The following is a 24,139-nucleotide window of genomic DNA, read 5'->3' as shown; positions in this document are numbered from 1 at the left end:
AGGTAAGTACCGGGGGGGGTAGATTATGGCGTCGGCAAAGTTTAAAATGCCGCCCCCCCAGGCGTCGGCAGGGGGGGGGCGGCATTTTAAACTTCGCCCCAGGCGGCGTTAAGTCTTCGGCCGGCCCTGCTTGGGCTTGATTCAATATTGCAAATGTGAAAACGGGACGGTCTGTTATTCAAAGAAACATCTAATAAGGCATTAAAAACTTGCAAGATTTCATGTTTCTGATCATGTGAATCACTACTACATGCAAATGAGCAATGTCAGAATGGTGTGCATGAAATTATTTTGAATATAATAAAACTGTCATGTGTGAAGGAATGTACGGTTATATTCACAAGTTTCTTTCTGAAATCCCTCTACCTCCATTGTCGTCTTAACTCTCCATCCCTCTAGAAGCCTTTTGAAACATAAAAGGGCAAGAGACAAGTTCCCCTCATACCCCCTCCAAGTTAACAGTCCATGAGGAGGTAAAGGTCTGTCCTGTGGTCTAAGTACGACCAACTACTGTTTTTGCCCTGCTTTAAAGATAACCCTGCACCATCTCTGTCCTCTGCTTTTCTGTTATTCCGTGAAAGGTTTCTGAGACAAGGTGTAACAGTTGTTTGGGTGTTTATGTGTATATCGTTTGTAGAGATGCATTTAATAATTGGAACTGTGATTAGCTGGAATGTGCATTTGCTGTGGAAATGGTGTGTACTGACATCACTTCGCTGGTTAACTTTTATATTATTAGATTTAGTGAATTTTAAAGCCTAATGATATGTTTAAAGCTGATTGATTGAAACTGACCCAATGTATGCACAATGCTGCTCTCAGATTCCTTTATTACAGAAGAACAGCTAAGCCCTACTGTCTATAAAACTTTTTATTGATACAGTATACTAAATACAGCTGTGAGACAACAGCTTTACTTTATTCTACGTTTGTTGGATCACTTTATCTAATTAAGTGAAAATGTTTATCCGGTTGGTACCTACAATATACAGCATAATGAAAAGGAGCCTGGCTCATTGCACTCCTTGTTTCACAAGACACATGTTGTGCTCTAGCTCACTCCAGCTTCCCAGTTCTAGCTTATAAGAACTTAATTAAGATTCAGTGCTGTCAAAAAAGGCTTATAGATGAGATTCAGCATTGATATTTATTCACATGGTAGAAAGCGTACCAGATATATTGGGAAGCTCTCTGTTATTGCATCAATGGTTTTAGTAAAGTTCCCTTTTCCAGCGTTTATATTATGAAACATGAATCACCCCAATAAAAACGTGAACAACAGTAATATCCTTATAAACAAGTTTATACAACAACGTATTAGCAATTTTATTAAGAAAACTGCCCTGTCCAACTGATGATCTTTATAGCTTTGTTTAGGTACTTTTTAATAAATGGTATTTACAGTTTGAGTGATGCATGTAACATATAAAATGTCCCAGTGGATGGGTGGATAAAGGCATTCACCTTTTCACTGTACATCTACCAACATAACTCATTCTAGTGTTTTGTATTTGTTCTTACTCACCGCATTTGGTGAATCAAACACTTCTGAAAACTGTTTTTCATATTATGAAGGCAGCCATGTAAGCTAAAAAACCATAGACACTTAAACACCAATCACAAATTCTTATGTTTCCCTTAGGACAAATAAAGTTGGAATGTCATTGTTTCCACAAAGTTTTGATAAACAACAATTCTGATGCACAGTGATTAACGTAGAACAATGAGCAGGAATACTCCATTGATTGATACAGTAATTGCACCACTTGAATTGTGCTTTATAAATAATAACTGATGTATTAAATGTTCAACCTAAATACAGAGAAGTGGCACTCAACAAGGCTATATACATTAAAGTTGTTTCTTTTTTTTTTTTACAAAAAATGTGTCTGTTTGAATGACTGAGTGATCTGCTGACCTGCCTGCCCTGTCATAAAGGGAAAATATGTACTTCTTGAGAAAAACACATTTGAGCCTTGACACAGAATATGCATTATTTGAAATCCATGACTAACATAGTTATCACATTCATTCATACATGCTAACACCTTTTACCTCTTTTAAAAATGAAACTTACGGCTGAGATGCAATGTCGGTGACTGGGGCAACATAGTTGATAGGAACATATCCCTCTAGATTTTCTCTTGGACTCAAAAGTCTGGCTTTCAACCAATTTTGCTGATTGCTGTTCAGTATCTGCATACGGTCCCCGGCAAAGATACTGAGCTCATCGGGAGTACGTGCCTGGTAATCATATAGAGCTACATACGTTGGTTTATGTTGTTCCGTAGGAATGACAATGACTTCTGTTTTACCTGTGCCATTATTGCCACAAGGCAACAAGCGGCGTATGGCTTGACAGTGCTTCCTACAGGAATTTCCCATCCTTTAGGTCAGATTCCTTAATAATTCCCTGCACAGTTAGAAAAATAACTATATACAGTTCCACATAACAAAAAATTCTTGATGATATGCTCGTCAACTGCGAAAAGCCAGAGGTCAGTTTCACCTTGATAACTTGAATTAAATGTCTAAGAAACTGAGAAAAACACTATAAGCTATATTAGCTTATTAGTTAGTAGTATTCTGAAGAAGCTTCTTCATTTGTGTTGCATTGCCAGGGCCTGCATTCTTCAATCCATCTGTGATGTCTGCTCTTCTTTTCAGTTACTGAAAAAGACAATCTACACCATCAGGTGTTTCAGAATATATGTAGGAGTATACGTACTCTAGACAAAGTGCAATTTACTTCCTGGTGAAGGAATGCATGCATTTCATTCCAAGGCACGCCCTCATTATATGATTGTTAAATCCTGTGGCTTTACCTACAAGACAAAATCTGCAACGCCTTCTGGAAATGTTCCGGTTGTTTACCTGTTGAGTATGAGGGTGCCTCCTTGGACAGTTACTGGAAACCTTTTCGGACTACAGTGAAAAAGAGCATGGTTGAACACTATCCAAAGGAATGGAGGACTCGTACCTACAACAAGGGCGTGACGTCATCTGGTTAATTTACAACTGGAGATTACTTGAGTAATAAAGACGATATTGTTCAGCAGCTGCCAGGAAAATGTAAATGTAGATCTAATTTTGAATTACAAAATGTAATTGATGTCCTAAACTCTAGATGGTGGTTTGCTTTACATACTTAGTAACCGGCTTACAGAAGCAGTGATTTCTGTTTGCATAGATCAAAGGGTATCTATCTGCAACACTGGGTTTAACTGTACTGGCATTTTTAAGTAATTACATATATTCTAAATTTTAAAGATTTTTTTCACCTATTAATCCCTAATTATTGCAAGCAAAAGGTGATATGGTGTGCTTTTAAAAAAACAAAAATAATTTGATTATGTACAAATATAGTGTAATATTGCAAATATATGTTTTTTTTATAGAACATTCCACTCCAATCACATTTTAGTTGGAGTGCAAAATATAGTGCCATATCTCAATATTATACTGTATTTTTTTCTCTTTTTTAATGTTTATATCCTAATATGTTGGATATATGAGACCAAACTACAGTACATAATTGGGTAAATGATTATTTTTGTTTTTTTAAAAGCACACAATATTTTGGCTGCTGTTATCTTCTAATGTATTTGTGATTTAGAGAAGCACATAGATATTGGTGTTGCTGGTATATATTTGAGGTGCTGGTATAGTTCATGTTTTTGTTAAATCCATAATTATTCCTTACAAAAATATCATACAAGTATAGAGAAAGACAAAAAAAATTCAAAGTAATTGAGAATGAATAAAAAAAAAAAACCTACTCACACCGCAACATTGTATCATTTTGTCCATATCTATCAAAAGGGTAAATTGGGGATTACTCTAGCCTCGGTGAAGAGATGATGTTAATTTTATTAAAGACAGTAGATTAATATTTGCATTACGTTCTTTACTGAAAACCTCCGACAGCAAAGAAAAAATAAAAAAGTATAGTGTATAAAGTCCAGATCAGACCCTCCAAAATCTTTTTTCTGTGACGCGCTGATCAGGTAGACCAAAACTTATAACAATTGCAGAAGATGAATGATTTATTGACCGTGAAGAAAAATAGTCTTCCAACATAAAAGTACCACTGGATTCAGGCTAAAAGAGAAAAAACATTGTGAAAAGTGAACTGTGTATGGTATGTGAAAAACATCAACACATTGAACTGAACAATGACTAATAATAACTAGCAAGTCTAAAAATACAATGTAACATAAACACATTACGTAAAATTATACATAGAGAAGACTTAGAGCAGGGGCGTCCAACATGCGGCCCGTGGGCCAAATGCGGCCCGCGAGACCTGGAGGTGCGGCCCGCGTAAGATCAGCAGCCTGGGCAACCGATCTTACGCAGGCCGCACCTCGAGCCCTGCTACAACAAGAGCCCTGCTACTTACCTGTGGGAGGGTCTTTTGTAGTGCACAGAGGAAGCAGAGCCCAGCAGAGTTCACGTGGCATCACATGACTCTGCTCCAGACCTGCTTCCTCTGTACAGTAGCAGAGAACGTAGAGGGAGGCTGCGCCCCCTGCTGAAGTCTGTGAGCGGCATCGAGGGAGCTGCAGTGCAGGTAAGGGGGTGGGGAGGGTATTTGAATGAGTATGCGTGATTGAGGGAATGAATGTGTGAATGAATGAGTATATGAATGAATGAGTGTGTGTGTGTGTGATAGCATGGATGTGTAAGTGCTGGAGCCTAGGCATGATGGGACTGTGATTGCTGTTAGCAATCACACTCCTATCATGCCAAGTCAGCCAGTACATGCTGAAACCTAGCTAGCTGCCCCCTTGTGTATTGGTGCTGCCAGCAGTATGGGGTCTGCACATCACTTACAGCCACCCTGTACCAGCATGTACTGGCTGACTTGGCATGATAGGAGTGTGATTGCTAACAGCAAGCATAGTCCTATCATGCCAAGTCATATTGCTAATTTTTTTTGTCCAATTATGGTGTGTTACCTACTTTTATTAAAAATGTGAGTTTTTATTATTATGTTTAAAGGTGGGGGGTAATTTTTGGTTTTGGTGGATCCCTAGAATAAATAGAACTATTTCATTTTTAATTATCCTGAATCCTGAATTTGTAGTCACAAAACTTTCTAGGCCCAGAAATCAGTGAGAGGAAAAGTAAACGTCATTTACGTTATTTTAATCTGCATATTTTATTAAAGGCCATATTTTCTCACAGTGAAAAATGAGTGCGGCCCACGCACATATACAATTCTGATGAAGTGGCCCACTGCAGAAAAAACTTGGACGCCCCTGACTTAGAGTATCTCTTCATCAAGGCTAGAGTAATACCCAATTTTATAGCAAGACAGGACATATTTGCAATTTCAATGCTATCCCACAAAAACAAAAAAGAAGAAATAGAAAGTCCTAAAAGTATATTTCCTAGACCAGTCCGACGCCATTAATATAGCTGACAATGAACCACCCGAGTCAAGAGCTGCCGATGCCGCTGCACCTCTGACTGAGTGTGCGCCGAAGACATAGTCAATAGGAAAACGTTGAAGAACTAGACTTAGTCCTGCAAGAGACCAAGAAGGATACACCCTAGGGAGAGAATGAAAAATAGTCTGTGTCAAAAACTCTGATACCGGCCCCTCTGCCCCAAAAATGGTCACCACCGTGGAATACTCTCTGCATAGATGTTTGAGCCCTAGTAAGGAAGGTGAAGATGTTCACATGCCAATTCAGCTATCAACAAACAGTAGGCCCTTGGCTTCGGTGCCCAATTCTTTAGTTGCAAGTTCCATCAGTTTCCCATCTAGTTTGAGTGGTTCCGCCTTCCATCTCTCTGCCAAGATAGCTGAGTTGGCATTGCCCACAGCCCGCGTTGTGCCAACCTCACGTGCATGGAATACATCCATTGGGGAGCCTTCTGTGAGTGCTTCATCTGCCATGCTGAAGCATTGCCCGCTACATCCAGCAGTTTATCTTGTGTGGATTTTAAGCATTGTTCAAGGCCCTCACTTGGTTCTTTCCCCTTGTGTGAGACAAATGAGTCAAAGGTGGGATCAAAGTACAGCGTGTTTGCAATTTAATCGGGGAGCGTGGGACGCGGTCATTCCGCTTGAAGCTTTGGAATTTGCCGGCCCTTTATAAATAAATGTAATGTAATGTACGTCTTTATCTAGGGGGCGAGGTAGCTAGTAGTGTGGGAATTCGGCTATATGCGTTGGTGAGACCCATTCGGATGGGCGAGGGCATAAGGGAGATATGTATGCAGTGGGGCAAGCTAACTTGGGCCTAGCACCTGCTAAATGCACGTATTGCCGCAGATCAAACTTGACGGCGGTGCAGGTAGGAGGCGTGTGCGGGATAGTGCGTACATGGATGCATTCGAAAATGGTGAAAATGGGTGAGAGGCAGGATAGGCCGCTGAATGAGCAGGGGCCTCGATTAGACTAGTGGAGATGTCAGTGGGCAAGAAAACGTACAGCACTGATGGAGATAGTAAAAAAAAAAAAAAAAAAAAAAAAGTAGAAGTTGAGGATAACCAAGAAAATAACAGCCCAGTATTGCTGGGTATATCGAAATAAGAAGACAGAAAGGATAGGGAAAACTTCCCTAATAGAAGCTGTAATAGTACAGATTAATAGTGAGATATACAGAAAAAATGAAAAATACACATAAACAGTGCATTTTTGGGTATGAAGCAATATCTCATAGAAATAAACCAGAGGACTTTATACACTATGCTTTTTTCTGATTGGTTGTTTTTGTTTTAACATGTTTCTTTGCTGCTGGAGGTTTTCTGTAAAGAAGGTAAGAAGGTAATGCAAATATGAAGCCTCCTGTCTTACAATAAAATTAGGTCCTTATTATGTCAATCTTGGCACTTAAGCAAATCAAGAGCAGATGCATGCAAGGTAGACTTCCAACTCCCCCAAATCATCAGAATAAAGCACAAAAAAAGTTTATTCTTGGAGTATTCAGTGAATGCCAGAATGTGGACAGACGTGGACAGATAACCCATATCACATTAAATTAGCGCTTACTCATAGGCCTAAGTTATTGCTGTTCAAAGTCTATACTCTGAACAAAGTGCAAGTAGTTTTCTACAATAGTCTCTAAACAAATGTCAGTAGTAATATGGGTATATCCATTAGCAGCTGTTAAAAAGGAAAAGTAAAGCAATTAAACAATCTCAGTTGTCCCAGATCACTTGCATAACTATTGTTGGCCAGCTTTGCTTTTTTTTTTTTAATTGTGGCATTCACATTCACTGTTATTTTTTATCCAAAAGTCATACCTTTAAATAGCCTGTAAGAAATCTCAGAAAAGCTGACAAAGTAAAATAGGTAACTAAATATATAAGTCAAACATCAGCAAAAAAAAATGCATCTGAAATGCATACCACAAATTTTATAGTCCTTATGTACAATACCAAATATAGACAAGATGTAAATAATAATATTAATATATTCACATGTTGGTGTAATCACATATTTAAAAATGCCAGTATAATACAACTAACGGACACAGCAAATATTATATGAAAAATACATGACATCAAAGGAAGCACCTTCTACACACGTAAGGGGGATGTTTTTAGACCTCCTGTAAATCTTGTGCAAGCCAGCACTGTAGCTGAGCTTGTGGCGAGTATAGCCTGGATGTGTACAAGTTAACAGGTGATGTGCTTGACTTCGGAGCTGGGGAGCAAGAACATAATGCAATTGCATAAAGGGGAATTCTGATGAATTGATCCATGCATTAACACTGGAAAAAAGTGCTAATTTAAAGGTGATACTCTGATATCATTTGCATGGATGATGGCTGGAGTGTGCTTTGAATAATAGCAAATAATGGCCACTCTTTACTCTCTTGTGCTTGGTGGTCAATTAGAGAAGCAGAGAGATTTGTGCTTGTGTTAACTTAAATATATCTTATCCTTTGATGCATTGGATTAAGACCACTTAGTCTTGTTTTATTTTACATTTTGTAAATGAGCAGAGATGAGGCAGAGATATCCAGGACTATCCTTTGCATAGGTCAAAATGGAGGTCGCTGTCAGAAGGTGAACTGTAAGAAAGGTAGAGGAAGAGCTGTGAGAGAGAGACAAGGAGTAGAGTGAGTATGTGTTACCTTATGATGTTAGTTTGTGAGTGTGTGTGGTGTTATACATGTGTAGGTTTCTATATGGTGTTAGTGTGTGTTAGTGTATGTCAATAGCATATGTATGTGTTACTGTAGGATGTTAGTGCATGAAAGTGTATGTTGTGGATGCGTGTGTGCCTATAGTGTTAGAATGTGTGCATGTTAGTGTATAGTGTTAGCATGTGTGTGTGGGTTTCAGGGTATACGTACAGTGTTAGAGTAAGTATGTGTGTATTAGAGTAAATATGAATATGTTAGTATATGGTATTAAAGTAAGCGAGTGAGAAACTAGGGCCACCAATCTGTGCACTAGCCCCTTTCCAACTGCACAGAACAACGACACCTGTCCATGGTACACAAGTGCACATTATAATTATTGCGGGATATGCTGAAAAGATAACTACAGGGCCTGACTGAGACCAACAGTACGGCTGGGAATTTAAAGTATACAAGCACACTGGTTACAGGTGCTAACTATGCTGCTGAAATTAACATTGTCACGGAGCTGGATAGTCCTACCGACTACCTCCGCTGACTTGTGCTCCCTTAGGCGAGACACACTTTTTTCCCCGTTTCCCAGTCACTAGCCAAGACTCAGTGTAGGGTATAACCAAAAGGAAGACTGCTTTATTTTAGACACACAGGGCTGGATATATCCAGCAAATGGTTGCACTAGAAAAGGTAAAATAATCACTGACATTTTCACTTTGAGAAAAATATGCACACTTCTAAATGCTTAAAAAAAAAGTTTTTTTCCCCATCCAATCAAAATTATTTTATAGCAGCTTAATATCAGCAGGGAATAAATGTCCCAAAGGCAATTTTAACTCAGACAGTATTTATTGAAAATCATTAACTTTTAACAGCCTAGTACCTGTGACCCATGAAAAAAACTGTTCTCTGTGGACTGATGTTAAAACCACCATTTTTCTTACTATTCAGTCAAAAACTGAATGGTCAGTCAATGCCCTCTTGAAATAAATACACAATCATGAAATAATTACTTTTGAATTGTTAATATTTATTGATGTATTTAATTTTACATGGGTGTGGCCTGGAATAAATAAAATGATTTTCTTGAGCCCACCGTAACACCCCTGAGACACAACCTACAGAAATAGTAGGTAGTCAACCCTTCTGCACAACTTATACCAAGGCACAATTGTCAATCATAGTTGTTTAGTTTTTGCAAGAATTACAGAAAAAAGCTTTTGTTTTCCCAAAATAAATCCAGGGGTAGTGAATGTGATACTGCATGCAGCACTTGCTGCATTGATGAAGTGTTGCACTAGGTAAGCTTGTAAACAGGTCCCTTTAACCAACTAAGTATATATTTTATTAGCTTGAAAACCCTTTAATAGACTGTAAGCTTGCAAGAGCAGGGCCTCTCCTCTACTTGTGAGCCTGTATTTGCTTTATATATTATTAATTATAATGTTATTTTAAATGTTGTATGCTTCCTCATTGCTTTAGAAAAAATGCAAACAGAAGAGGTAATAATGCTACATTCTCCTGAAGGCATTTACAGCATGAACCTGTATAATAATAATTACATGGTTTACACAGGGAGATTAAAGCTCTATCTTGTGGGAAAAAGAAGGTACTGCATGAAGAAAAAATAATTTCTCTGTTATTTTAACAGCAAATACTGTAAATATTTCCGTTAAATAAAAATATTGTATTTGTTGGACAGTATAGAAAATGGTATTATAATATGATGACTCCCTAGTTGCGCTGCTGCGCAATGGGCCATTTACAAAGGATCCTACAGATTTATACTTTTACATAATTAAAGTCTGTAAATAGTTGGTACAGCCTCTGTAGTGTTTTTGTTTCACACACATTGTACTTCAGGTATGAATTTACCGCTCCTGGTATATGTCACTGTCAAACAGCATCCTGATATGGGTTCAGAATCATCTGCTGAGTAAAGTGATATCACCCATGCCCACTTGAGAGACCTTTTTTGGTTGGAATTTTAAAAACCTGGTCATCCCGCCCCCATGTGTTATTTGGGACATTTTTGAAGCTGACCAAATCAATTTAACTCATCAAATAATATGTTTTTGAAAACTTGACTATGTATTTCAAATGCTAGTATTTTAACTCTTTCTATGCACTAATTCCACCATCAGCCTTTGTCAATACTTGTAGTAGTATTTTTTGTTACACACATTGTATTTCAGGTATGATTTAACCACTCCTCATACCGCTACCCATGTCCTGTTTAGGACATTTTTTAAGCCGGACAATTCAATTAACCCCATCAAACCATATATTTAGTCAACCCGGTGTATTTTAAATGCTGGTTTCTGTAAGGACTTACCTGCCTCTCCGGTCCCACTCCATGGCCGGTCCCGTGGCGCTTCCTCCTCAGACGGCTTCCCGGGCAGCGAGTACCACCGCTACCCAGTCGGCGCCTTCACTGCGTGGTCGGCAAACAGGTAGCACAGTGCCACCGTGTGGTACAAACATAATATTACACGTTACATCTGTAACGTGTTCTTATAACCTCGGGTGACCTCGTATTCTGTTGTTTTCCTGTGCGAGTTACTGTGACTATTTATTTGTTTGACCCGGCTTGCTGACTTCGCTGCTGTTTTCTAATTTGGCTCCTGTTCTCTGATCGTTGGTATTGACTCGGCTTGTTTGACTACTCTTCTGGATTTGATTCGGCTTTCCGCTGTACTGGTTACCAGACCAGATTCTCGGTTCCAGCTCTCCTGGCTACTCCTGGTTCCTGTTTGCCTGGCTCACTCCGCCATCCAGGGGCCTCCTCATCCAATTGTTACACTTTCCATGCACACACTTTACCACCAGCCTTTGTGAAAGTTTGTAGTATTTTTTTGTTTGTGTTTTTTCACGCACATTCTAGTTTAAAATTCTAGCCCCTAATGTGTGTCATTGCCAAATATGTGTTCAGCAACATCGCCAGAGTACAGTGAACCCCCCAATGCATGGGTTTGTTGGGTTGTTTGGGGTTAAAGGGGCACATTTGGGACATGAACAATTCCGTTGTTCAAATTTACATTTTGAACTGTGGTCATTCTACCCCCATGTTCTACGTGGGGCATCTTTGAACCCGTCCAATGCAATTTACCTCATCAAACCATATATTTTGGAAAACTAGTCACCCCAAGATATTTTAAATACTGGTATTACACCACTTTACATGCAGTAATTTTACCACCATTCTTTGTAAATTTTGTGGTGTTACGTTTTTTGTTCACACACATTACTATTCAGGTATGAATTTACAGACCTGGTATATCCCACAGCCAATCATCACCCCTATTTGTATTCAGTAACATCTCCTTAATAAAGTGATACCACTCATTGTTAGGATTGTTGAGATGGGGGCTAAAAGGCCATATTTGGTAGGTGCACATTTTTGGGGGGAATTTTGACATCCGGTCAGTATGTGCCCATCTTTCAACATGACCAACTTGATTAAACCCATCAAATCATACACCTCATAAGCATTTCAAATGCCAGTATTTTAACTTATTTAGGACTAATATTTTTGGACTTTTTCTCTTTACATTTTGTTAGAATTGCATGGTTCCCCTGATGGTAATATCACTGCAGAAATACTTTTTACTTGTTACCACATTTCTGAAATTTTTTAAACAATTTTTTTCTTTTTAATTTATTTTACTAATCACATTGTGGGTTTTTGGTGTTGCTGAATACCTTTGTATCGTTGATCGCATCCTAAATTCTTTAAAATCCTGTTTAACTTCATGGCAATTGTCTTCAAGGGGTTAAAAGACTATTTACAGTCAAGTATAATAAAACACTCTAAATGATAGCAAAAGGCAGAGGTGATGCTAATATTACGTTACCCTGCAGTAGTAGCTGCTCTGAAGGCAGACTCTGTGTAAGGTGAGTGTCAGAATGAGCGTGTGTCTGTTGCAATAAGTGTCAATGTGTTACTGTTTGTGTATGTGTTTGCTTATGTGTGTGCTAGTGTATTAAATACATGGGAAAGGGCCTGGGAGCTACTTGGCTTTACTAATACACTGGAGATCAGAACAAAGGTTATGTCCACGGAGTTGCCGACGAAAATAAAAAAAACTCCCCTTGTACTTCATAAGGGATTCATCAATGCAAGTTTCTTTCTGGGGGTAAACACCTTGAAAGTTTTGGTAGGAGGTGCGTAATAAGGGGAAGAATAATGTGTCATACTATGGGTCATCTTTTGGAAGACTGGGTGTTGGCGCAAAAAAATTTTAAAAAGCGAAGGAGCATCTCACATCTATGCCTTGTTATGGTATTTGGAAAAACTGGGGTTGAAAAAACTGATCTGTGCTTCAGTAGGATTTAAAAGGAGGGTTTTTTTTAAATGATCTCCATTATCATAGTGAGCAGCCATAATTTTTTTTAACTCACACTAGTGAGATTCCAAGCCCTCTGCCTTGCCACCAATTGCTGTGTTGGTGGCAAACTAATGGGCATAGTATATGTTAGTTTGGGAGGATATTTCTTCCCGAATGTCATCACCATGGGTTAAAATTAGCGACATCGGGATGAATGCTGCAATTAGCAGTGAAAATGGGGAATACCTAAACCAACTTCAGAGACTCACATAAGTGTGAAGATCAATGCAGCGCTTATTAACTGGGGCCTAGCATCATCACAACTGCTATAATGACCCACAAAATCTGAAGCAGTAGCCAGTGTGAAAAAAGTACTCCTGAGCACATGTCCTGCAAACCCAAGGTATTTTGTAACTCGAGATTATTTACCAACGAATCATTAGAAGTGCGGTATAAACAAGATTGAGAATGCATGTGTGAGCTTTCCTGTGCCTCAACAAAATGGTTTCAGCACCCTGGATAGACGCCCCCCTCCGTGAACACACCAGACACCAGACACTCAGCTGCATGTCCATTCCCCACCAAGGAGCGTGAACTCGGAACTCTCGGCACCTATTTATAACGGCGTATAACGACACTCCTAAACATGTCGCATACTGAAGGTTTGAGACCTGGCGGCTTCCGTACGTTTGCTTCTGCTGCAGCGGCAAGCCCGTCCTCGAAACACGTGGTCATTGGATGCCAAGAGGACGTCACGTGACGTCTGTGCAATTGTTCCCCGAGGCCGGGCTGTTCATTGTACGTAGGGGAGGATCTAGAGGTTGTGACGATCAATTAGCCTGCCGCGCTCTCTAGGCTACCTCTCTCAGCAGGTAAGGTGAGGCTGTCATTTACCTCATGGCTCAAGTCGCTTCAGTGAAACGGGTGTCCCTGCCCTTTGCACAGTGTTCCCATTCTGCGGCATGAGAGGATGGGGGAGGCGGCTGGAGCTGCAGGTGAAATGACAGTATATAGGCATACACAGTAAAACACCCCCCCCATGAAATATTGCTTGTTTTGCTTTTATAAAGGCCTTTGTTACATTTCCTTTATTGTAAGGACTGAAGACATATTTATGCGTGAGGTGAATTTATGCGCTTTATTACCTAATACTTAGGGATGCCCTCAATGCATTAAAAGGGGACGAACTTGAGTTGGCAGAAAAAAAGTCTGGCATTCAATTGAATGCAATAGTTATTTCTGTTTAATTATGATTAGGATAAAATTAGCACCTACAATCAGGCCCCTTGTTGCAGTGGAAACGCAGGTTCATTGATAAAAGCAGATTGTTTATTTTTTTTTTATTGAATTTAAATTTCAGTTAAAAGATGAAGAGGTGCCATTAATATTGCAATAGAGACAGATCAGGAGACCTTTAATGGTGGGGACGTTACAAAATATTACTGAATGTGTTTCAATAGCTGTCACCTTAAGGATGGCCAGAGAGCCTCATTTCACTATGAAGCTGTGCAGTAATTCTGTGAACTATTTCAGGAATAGACTTGTTCATTGAGTCAAACACTTCCTTTAAAGAAATTGATTTCCTTTGCATATGGAAAGCCCCGTTATTATCCCAAATAATAGTAATTGATGTTAGCAACCCCAATGTTGTAGTCCTGAAGAATCATGTATATCAACCATCCTATGTATTACTATATGTTTTATAAACCCCAAAATGTGGTTAAGTGTATGTGCTTATATCTCGTGCTTCTGTGATTTTTTTTTTTTTTTTTTTTTTTTAGTTTGTTACTGAATTTTAGTGTTTCTTTAGAAAACTGTCAGATTAATTGAGACTACAGCATGATGACATTATTTTTTTGCAGTGTTTATGCTTGCATGGTTATTGCATATTTTTGTGTAGAAATAACAAAAAAAATAGTAATAGCATGAACAGAAAAGCGGCTGTAGAAAACCAAGATGTTCCCTAAAGTTCAGAGAAATAGAAAAAAAATAAAACTTTTTGCAAACTTTTTCTATTCTGACGGGCCAAGTGAACAAAATAGAGTAATAGTATTGATAAGGAAAACAATGAGAAATATGTCAGTTAAGTAAGTATGATATTGTTTTCCAGTACTTGGACACAATAGCAGTTAGTCTGAGCTTGGGTGTTTGGCAGCATATGTGATATGATGAACAAGATATTTAAAACTGGTTAGATATTAGTTTTTGGAGACCTGGTGACCTCTTTATCCGTGTCATTTGGTGCTAAATGAGGGAGAGTTTTCCAGTAGTAAAAGTGTGTTTTTTGAGGAATGCCTTAAGAAAATACTTTTTTACCAATGTTCTGCACTTTTTTTTTAAATTATGAGCACCTATGTCCAACATAGCCAATGATTCCTTGCAATCATCAGATTGACCAGAGACCACAAACTAGAAATGTCAAGCAAAGCACAGAACAAAATACCGTATATATATCATGTGTTAATTATTCTTTGATTGTCACATCCGGAAAACAATTCAGTTGCTTGAGATGTTTGGTGTGGCCAGGTCATACACAGTTATGATTTTTTCTAAAGCAATATTTGGCTCACTTTAAATAGGCAGCTAATACAATGCTTTTCTGAAATTATGACTCTTTTATTGCACAGGTATTGTTATTGTGTGACCTCACAGCAGCTTGGAGACAAAAATGTCAAATCCATCCTGAAGTGATATGTGCAGTTGTCGGTATTCATCACTGTAGTTAAGTTATCAAGATTTGGAAGACAAGTGAAATTACTTGACGCAAGCCACTATCGGCCAAGACTTTACACGCAGATCCTGCATTTCCATCTCTTCTGCTTAAAAATGACCGATTGCTTTTCAGTCTCTGACTGTGACATCATTGGTTTTGACCTGGACCACACTCTTTGCCAGTACAAGCTGCGGGAATCCAACAAGGTGAGTACACCAAATAGCAGCATATTTTTCAACCCTTAATATTTATCTAGACAGCATAGTCCATTCTCCAGAGGTTACATTCATATTTAAAAGAAGTAATGTCAATGATGTTTTGACATTATCTTCAGTGTCCAAATGCTTTGCAGTATGTTTTTTTGTGAAGTGATCACTTTTAGCTTGATGAATGTTAGCCTTTTTAGCAGGCCGTCATGCTATTGTTTCCAATGAGATCCAACAAGGTTAAATAGTGAACCTTGCTGCCGGAAATGAAAGCATTGGGGGCATGCAGTACAGTTGTATGGGAGTCAGTAAAGTCAATGAATTGTGTTTCTGAAACTGAAACCCTGCACCTTTCCCTTAATGTCTCAGGGTGATGTGATACACATTATATTTTATGTAATAACAGCAACCACCTGCATTTGAAAATGGTACACTTTTGTATTTCATCTTCCCAGAAAGGGACTCATGCCAAACAGTCTGTATTACACGTACGTCATTCAAATACACAAACCTATTATTTTAAGATATCATCCAGTTTGTGTTGTATCTCAATAATAATACTCCCATAAGTAACTACCAAAAACACACCATATTCCACCATGGCCCATAGTGAAATGTTAAAGATTTTGATTTCTCTTTTGTCCTATAGACACAACAAGGCTACTGGACACTTTATTTTTTGAAATATGGTACCTCTACCTTTGTTTTCATGGTTGTTGTTCACTGTTATTAAGTTGCTAGGGCAAACTTACATTGGCCATTATGTTTGGCAAAACAAGTACACATGTGTTCCAGCTTCTGCTACTCCACATGGATCTAATCTGGCAAGATATGTTCGTGGACTCTGAAGCAGGAAACATTCACATGTAATTTTCTTCAATTGAGAAAATGAAGACATCTGACATTTTTTTTAAGTGTAGATGACCTACATAGTGACAGTCAAGAGTCAAATATTCCCAAACATGTTCATTTTCTTGTGTAGCCTTTTATAGAAATCCTTCAGATTTTAAACCTGGTGAAAGCTAGTTTTATTTTGTGTTTCATTTTAGTATGTGAGAAAAATACACATTTGTTTTAATTGTATTCTTTCATTTTGTGTGTTTTGTTTAAGAATGGAATACATTTAACAATCAACCTGTTCATGCTACCAATGGTAAAAACTCCTATGTGAGTACAGACAAGGTTTTGCGGTGGTCACAATGATTTTTTACTAACACATTGCACAAATGTATTTACTTATGGATGTCTGCTTTAGTGTTTTTGTCTCTCTTAAAAGTGTTACATATTTTACTGTTTCATTCAGCTCATTTATGACAGTTTTGCTCAGTATTTGGTGGCTGAAAAAGGTTACAGTGAAGAGTTGCTGTCTGTTGCACCTGAAGAATGGGATTTCTGGTAAGCCCTGCAAACATTTCTGTATCTCCATACGTAAGTTTGTGTGGCTTGTGGTTTTTGAACAAAGTATAGCATCAATGAAAGCATGTAGTCTTTTGTAACAGTTGCCTATGAGGCCCGAAGTTCTTGCAGGTGGTATAGCTGCCCTTTCCTCATGGCAAAATGCCTCCAGGTCATGCAAAGTCTTTGGTCGTCTTGCAATTACTGCACGTTTGAGATCTATTTTGGTCTCATCACTCCAAATTACAGTGTGCCAGAAGCTGTGAGGCGTGTCAAGGTTTTGTCAGACATATTGTAACCGTTTTTTTTGTGACGTTGGCGCAGTAAAGGCTTCTTTCCGGCAACTCGACCATGCAGCTCATTTTTGTTCAAGTATTGTTGTATTCTGCTCCTTGAAACAACCATACCGTCTTTTCCCAGAGCAGCCTGTATTTCTCCTGAGGTTACTTGTGGGTGTTTTTTTGTATCCCAAACAATTCTTTGGGCAGCTGTGACTGAAATTTTTCTTGGTCTACCTGACCATGGCTTGGTATCAAGAAACCTGGTTTCAATAAAAGTGTTGACTGGCATTTTAAAGGCTTTGGATGTTTTCTTATATCCATTACCTTGTTACGCAGGTCTTTTGACAGTTCTTTCCTGCGCCCCATGGCTCAGTATCTAGCCTGCTTAGTTCATCCACGTGAGAGCTAACAAACTCATTGGCTATTTATGCACAATTTATAATTGTGGGAAATGAACCTTTATCTGCCATTTTAACCTGTGTGTGTCACCTTTTGTGTCTGTAACAAGGCCAAACATTCAAGGGTATGTAAACTTTTGATCAGAGCCATTTGGATCATATCTGTTATCATATATTATGATTTAATAAGGAGCCAAGGACATATGTGATAATAAATAGCTTCATATGATCACTTGCCTTGCAGTATTTTTTCCATGATTAGTCATATCTTCAACATCATTGCCAACATTTCACAATTGTTGCCAGGGTATGCAAACCTTTGAGCACAACTGTACGGTATACATTTAAGTAATGTATTGTTAGATTTTTGCTTTGTTCTGTTTTGCTGTGCCTTGGGCAGGCTTTGTATGATGCCACCTTAGGTAGAATATAGAAGGAATGTTTTAATGTATTTCATGTTCAGGATTTGAATTACCTTATCATGTGTGCTCACATGAGATTCAAACTTGTGTCATCCCAAGCTGTAGTAACATGTTTTGTCTCTACTGGTTTCCTTAGCTCCAAAGGTTTGGTTCTGGATTTGGAAAAAGGAAACTTTTTAAAGCTTGGAGCTGATGGAACTATTCTCAGGTATGCTTGGTAGCAATTTCTTGGAATTACTTTTCTGCTGCTTAGTCATATTTCTTTCCTCTGTAAATAATACTTTGACTATACACATAAAAACAGCTTGCATACACACATGTTTTGTATGATGAAGAGCTATATCATTGTTGTATTATGAAGAGTTATATCATTGATATGCAAGTCTTACCTCCAAGACTTCCCAAACTAAGATGCATTGTTTGCCAAGTGACATTAGGGTAGTGTTACCAAAGGGCAGTTGTTCTCCCTTTCTTATTATTGTTAAGAAATAGCAAGAACAAATTGTGTATGCTTTGTTAGCTCTGTCTGCATAAACACATATGAGGTTACAATGAGAAACACTGCTTGTTAAGGTATCTTCTGACAGGCAGCTGACTTCACAAGTTCAGAGATGGAACATGTGTGGACCAAATAAGCTTTTGGAGATGGGGAAATAAGCGGGCTGTGCATTCTTGAAAATACAATACTTATCCTTCCACTAAAAGGATTAAATTATTTTTGATAAAGCGCACATGCATGCCTTTGGATTGATTACTGATCATATCGTGATTTTCAGGATCACTGTGTGAATTTTACATTAACAGGGCATGCCATGGCACCAAGACAATGTCTGCTGAGCAGATCGAGGAAGCATATGGAGAGAAGAGGGAGTGGAAACATTTCAAAGCAATTAATGGAACTTATGCACGTTCAGGTACAACTCAGTATTTTAGGTGATTCCTGTTGCATGATTTCCCAGAAGCATGATAGTTGGTGGAGAATGACTATTCTTATTGGCCTAGAGCATATACAGTGAATGTTTTACACTTCTGTTGTATAGACATACAGTATAAAGTATTCCAATAGCCCCATCACAAATGTCTATACATGGATCTATAAATGATCTATAAAGGGGGCCTACTGAGAACTGTAGGAATGACAGTAGTAAAAAATAGCATTCAAAATGTTAGGCAAAAGAGATTGACTTATCTTAATTATTATTAACAATATGTATATAGACAGAAAAAAGGTAAATGAAAATGTATGTGTCCTATCCCAAGATCCAGGAAGAACTACTTGCAGGAAACTCTACAAAGGGAAAGGTGGTTAACAGGTTGTTGCTTTTTTTTTGGCAATGGATTTTTGGAAGTTGAAAGCTAAATGTACATTAGAATGGTCTTGTAAGCACAGTGAGGAAGAACTACAGGACACAAAGTGGACAAAAAGCCTTGTGGGGAAGTATTTTGTAAATAGGGCAGGAATCTGTGAGGGGAGAGAACCAAGAAAGGTCTTTTAGAGTCAGGACTTTAGATTTGATCCTTAAAGGAATGGAAGGTCAGTATTCACATAAGGGCTGTGTGGCGAAAGGAGTTCTAGTAACCGTGTACCTCATAAACATTACAGCTGTCACTCAATATTTTATCCTCTTATCATCCTAATAGATTGTAAACTCACAAAAGCAGGGCCTTTTTATCCTTCTGTACTAGCTTGTGTTAATCTTATTATCAAATTGTATATGATCAGTTTTAACATTGTTATTTCTTGTCCCCCTATTACAGCAGTGTTGTAGGTTAATAAAGGATTATGTTGGTGCTGTAAAAATAAATATAATGTATTGCTATAATACTGAAGTCTAAGTATGTGTTCCTTTCAGGCTCTTAAATTTGGTAGACGGCTAAATGCTTATTAAGCCTTCCCATACTGATCTAAAACAATTAACCAGATAGATAAGGATTGAAAATTGCAACAAAGTGTGTGTGTGTATATAATAGTACAAGAAGTAAACCTTTTTAATTTGTAGTTAAAGAAAAGATCTAATCTTCTTAATAGACACATTTTTCTTGTAGCATCTGATTTTAGTGCAAAAATAAATGTCAGTTTTTAACCACTAGATGGAGCTATGTGAATTTATAATCCGCATTGTCAAAAATTATGACTGTTAAACACTGATTTAAACATATAATGCACACATGTATCTAGAATTATGTAAATTTTGAACTTAAAATATATATATGTACACATATATATAATTTTTAGAGTAAAATATTGATCCGATTAAAATAGAGAAAAAATAGTAAAGAGAGAGAGGAAGAGAGGGAGAAAAAGAGAAGGATAGAGTAAATAGAACAGTGGCGATATTAAGAGAGAAGGAAGAGAGCAAAAGAGAAAAAAGAAGAGATCAACTGAGGAGAAAGAATAAAGAAAGAGAGGGAGCGATAAAAGATAGAAGCATGAAAGAAGGGGTGATAAGAGGAGAAAGAAAAAGGGAATGAGAGTAAATAAATATAGAACAAAGAACTGGAGAGAGACACAGGGGGAGTGAAAGGATCAACTATTTGATGCTATTTTAATAAGAGACACCTAAGATAGTACCTATGTACTTACTAAACTTGTGCCTTTGGATTCGTAACAATTGCAAATTTAACAAAATTGGCCGATTCATAGGAAAACTAGGCCAAACCCCTCATAAAACTGATGAAAACAAAGCAAAAGGCTACAAATTTTGGTCCAAAGTTTTTTTTTTTGTTTTTTTTTTTTTTTTCTTCACTCTGACACTGAATGTCTTCCTACCTTCTCTGCCGTCTCGCATCATCTTGTTCTCTCTTCTCTTTTCGCTGCATCTCCGCGGACATAACCTCCCGACAAAATTGCGTGGGGTCAGGGTAGAGGATATCACTGGAAGCTCCACAATTTTGACCTAAGATAACCCTGTGTAAACTTCCACCAAAATGTCGGAGCTTCTGGTGACATCCTCCCCCCGATTGGGGGAGAGGACATCACCAGACGTTCCTCCGTTTTGCTGGTGGAGAGGACATCACCAGAGGCTATGTCCATAGTGATGCGGACGAAGAAATAACAGAAAAAGAGAAGAAAGGAGAACAGGAAGATGCAAGACACGAAAATGGATTGTGAGACATGGAAGTGGTCGGCAAATTCAGAGTGTATGAGAGAGAGTGAATGAGAGTGCGTGAGAGTAAATGTGGGCATCCGACAACCAATTTTAAAATGACCCTTGTTTTTTTTTTTGTTTTTTTTTTTAAGGCATTTCTGGAGGCAGAGTGGCATTAAGGGGGTTAAAAGGCATTTTGTAGAGCACTCTGCCTACAGAAATGCCTTATGCCTCCCTATATGCCACTCTGCCCCATAATATGCCTTTTAACCCCTATATGCCACACTAAGGCATTTCTGGGAGCAGAGTAGCACATAAGAGGTCAAAAGGCATATCATGGAGCACAGTGGCATATAGAGGGTTAACCCCCCCAACTTACCGGTGCTTCTGACTCCCGGTGTGTTGTCTGGGCATAAGGTAGACGTCTACGCAGTTCGCGTAGGCAACTTCCGCTGTAGCCGGAAGGAGGTGCGGTTAGCAGCGGGGTTGTCTGCGTCCATCTTGCATACACCCTCCGACTGCCAGAGAGAATTCCCTGCACCGGTGGACGCAGACAACCCCCGCTGCTAACTGCACCTCCTTCCGGCTGCAGCGGAAGTTGTCTACGCGATTTGTAGACGTCTACATGCTGCCCCTGGCTACGCACCAGGGACTCAGAAGCACTGGTAAGTTGGGGGAGGGGGGCATAAGACAGGAGGATCCAGGTCCCCTGCAGCACTGCGGGGGATCTGGATCTTAGTCTCATAGTCAAACCTATTTGAGGTCTGATTTATAAGACGACCCCGATTATAAGACGATGGGTGTTTTTCAGATCATTTGCTCTGGAAAAAAACTTGTCTTATAATCGAGCAAATACGGTATAATGCAAAAATATGAGCTCTCTTTACTTCAACCTTCATTCACTAAAATATTTGATAATTTGACATGCAGTCTTTTCTATATTATAACTGTAGGGCTTAAACATACTGCTAGTTTGAATAAGCCTCTTTTGCAAACATCACTTTGTAGTTTTTACTGAAACTCTTTACTTTAAGGTAACCAGAAGTTGTTTATATATTTGTTAACCTTTTGTATAAGATGGATTTCTGGGAGAACTAACTCAGTTATATTTAGGTAAATGGCCAAACAATATTTACACATTTGTTCCTATAATATAAGCATTAGCTATTCCTCTGTCAAGAAAATAAACATTGTTTAATTTGCTTTTGTTTTGGCAGCTAAATACTACTTTTATGACAACTATTTTGATTTGCCTGGAGCCCTCTTATGTGCCAAAATAGTTGATACTTTAGAAACGGTAAGTAGTTCCTAGCAAATTTCAAAACTTTATTGACGGATAATATAACTAACCTTTTCACTAACACTTCATGTCTACTTTTAAATGTAGGTTTTTGTTCTAGTATTAATCTAATTCCTTTTTAAGGCTGCACTTCTAATTTCTCTTTTACTATGTTCATAAAATCTCAATCTCCCTGTTCTGTTAAGAGTTATGCTATGAAAACGTAGAAGGTTTCACTTTTACTAAATGCTGAATGCAAGCAATGAAAGATGCTGCCACAATGGCTTTGCTAAATTTAAGATGAATAGTTGAATACCCAAAACTAGGATTATTCACTACTCAGCCTTTGAGTGTTGTTATTGGCACATTTTCCCGTTTGGTAGACCTTTAACAATTTTGTTAGTGTAGCTAAGTATAAGGAAGGGCCCCCTTTAGCAAGCTCTGTTTTCTCCAAAAACTTGGACACTGGTGAACCTTCCCAGAAGTGTCCGGCCCACCAAAATTCCCCCCTCGGGCACATCAACGACTCATCCAGGAGGTCAAAAAAGAACCCAGACTAACATGTAACGAACTGCAGGCCTTAACTTGCCTCGGGTAAGGCCAATGCTCACAATTTTGCAATAAGAAAACGACTGTGCAAAAATGGCATCCATATCAGCTGACCAAAAAACATAAAGGCTTGTTTCACATTTGCGAAAAAAACATCTTCTGACCCCAAGACATTTGACATAATATTCTGTAGATTGATGAGTCAAAAGTGGAACTTTTTGAAGACATGGGTACCGTTGTATCTGGCGTAAAGCTAACACAGCATTCTACAATAAGAACATTATACCAACATCAAACAAGGTGGTGGCAGTGTGATGGTGTGGGGCTACTTTGCTGTTTCAGGACATAGACAACTTGCACTAATTGATGGAACCCTGAATTCTGCTCTCTACCATCTCTCTGAAGGATAATGTCTAGCTATCAATTTGTGACCTAAAGCTTAAGCACAGTGTGGTATTGCAGCAAGGCAATGATCTGAAGCACACAAACAAGTCCACCTCTGAATGGCTCAAAAGAAACAAAATGAAGGTTTTCACGTGACCTAGTCAAAGTCCTGGCCTAAATCCAATTGAAATGATGTGGCCTGACCTTAAAAAGGCAGTGAATGCTCAAAAACCCTCCATTGTGGCTCAATTAAAATTCTGCCAAGAAGAGGGGCCAAAGTGGTCAATTTCTGCAGGGCCCCTTAGAGCAATTGCTCCAGGGCCTCAGTGTTCTATGTGCTTTACCATTAATCCGGCCCTGTGAGACTACCATATGAACATCTTACACTTGATATACATATTTACAGGTTATAATTATTAAATCTAAAATGATAAAATATCAAACCTCCATAATTAATACTATTGTTATAGTAGGGCTTTGAGTTCAAAAGTAGAAAAAATAGCTTGGCTCACTTTCAAAATCATTTAAAAAATAATTTATACTTTATAGCTGATGATGTATACATTTTTTGTAGAATTCTTTACCATCTGTATCTTGAACTTAATGTTACATTGAAAATATTTCAATATTATTTTGTCTCTAATAAGAAGACTGATGGAGAGAAGACATTTGATTTCTGGAAGGATATGATTTCTGCAATAGAACACAACTATAAAACTTCAGCCTTTAAAGGTAGGACACCTGAAATAAATCTTTAGTGAGTCTTTTTTTAAAAAAAAATAGTCATGCCAATTATTTTGTGGAAATACAGTGCTGTATGTGGATTTAAAACTGGGATATTGTTAAAATACTATAGCTATTAAAATAGCCAGACTGAAAACGTAATTCAAATAATACAAAAGTATGTGCTATCCAGTTGCATGGATATTAGCATACTAAATGGAAATTGTATATAAATGGTAATATATGGTGAAGCCTTTAATAATGTTTGATTTA

At 38.2% G+C, this 24,139-nt stretch overlaps 2 protein-coding genes across 4 annotated transcripts in view; one reads left to right on the top strand and one right to left on the bottom strand.

Annotated features, from left to right (window-relative positions):
• The window catches only part of FRK (fyn related Src family tyrosine kinase), a 51,276-nt gene extending 48,623 nt beyond the window's left edge, over nucleotides 1–2,653 (bottom strand). The window contains exon 1 of the mRNA XM_053459897.1: nucleotides 2,078–2,653. Within this exon, the coding sequence (XP_053315872.1) occupies nucleotides 2,078–2,385 (308 nt within the window). The 5' untranslated portion in view covers nucleotides 2,386–2,653. The remainder of the gene's footprint in view (nucleotides 1–2,077) is intronic.
• A 10,535-nt stretch (nucleotides 2,654–13,188) lies between these two features.
• Nucleotides 13,189–24,139, top strand: part of NT5DC1 (5'-nucleotidase domain containing 1) — a 100,757-nt gene continuing 89,806 nt past the window's right edge. Inside the window, exons 1-7 of one of the 3 annotated variants that reach the window (XM_053459900.1) lie at nucleotides 13,189–13,299; nucleotides 15,055–15,346; nucleotides 16,650–16,741; nucleotides 17,979–18,050; nucleotides 18,647–18,756; nucleotides 22,149–22,228; nucleotides 23,794–23,875. In XM_053459900.1, coding sequence (XP_053315875.1) covers nucleotides 15,254–15,346; nucleotides 16,650–16,741; nucleotides 17,979–18,050; nucleotides 18,647–18,756; nucleotides 22,149–22,228; nucleotides 23,794–23,875 — 529 coding nt within the window. In that variant the 5' untranslated portion in view covers nucleotides 13,189–13,299; nucleotides 15,055–15,253. Of the gene's footprint in view, nucleotides 13,423–15,054; nucleotides 15,347–16,649; nucleotides 16,742–17,978; nucleotides 18,051–18,646; nucleotides 18,757–22,148; nucleotides 22,229–23,790; nucleotides 23,876–24,139 lie in introns of all 3 variants that reach the window. The other 2 variants (XM_053459898.1, XM_053459899.1) reach the window with 2 other exon arrangements.

The sequence above is a fragment of the Spea bombifrons genome, chromosome 3 (genome assembly GCF_027358695.1).
Source record: "Spea bombifrons isolate aSpeBom1 chromosome 3, aSpeBom1.2.pri, whole genome shotgun sequence".
Classification (NCBI taxonomy): Eukaryota; Metazoa; Chordata; class Amphibia; order Anura; family Pelobatidae; genus Spea; species Spea bombifrons.
Note: the sequence above shows the minus strand (reverse complement) of the source record. Positions and strands in the feature narration are given on the sequence as shown.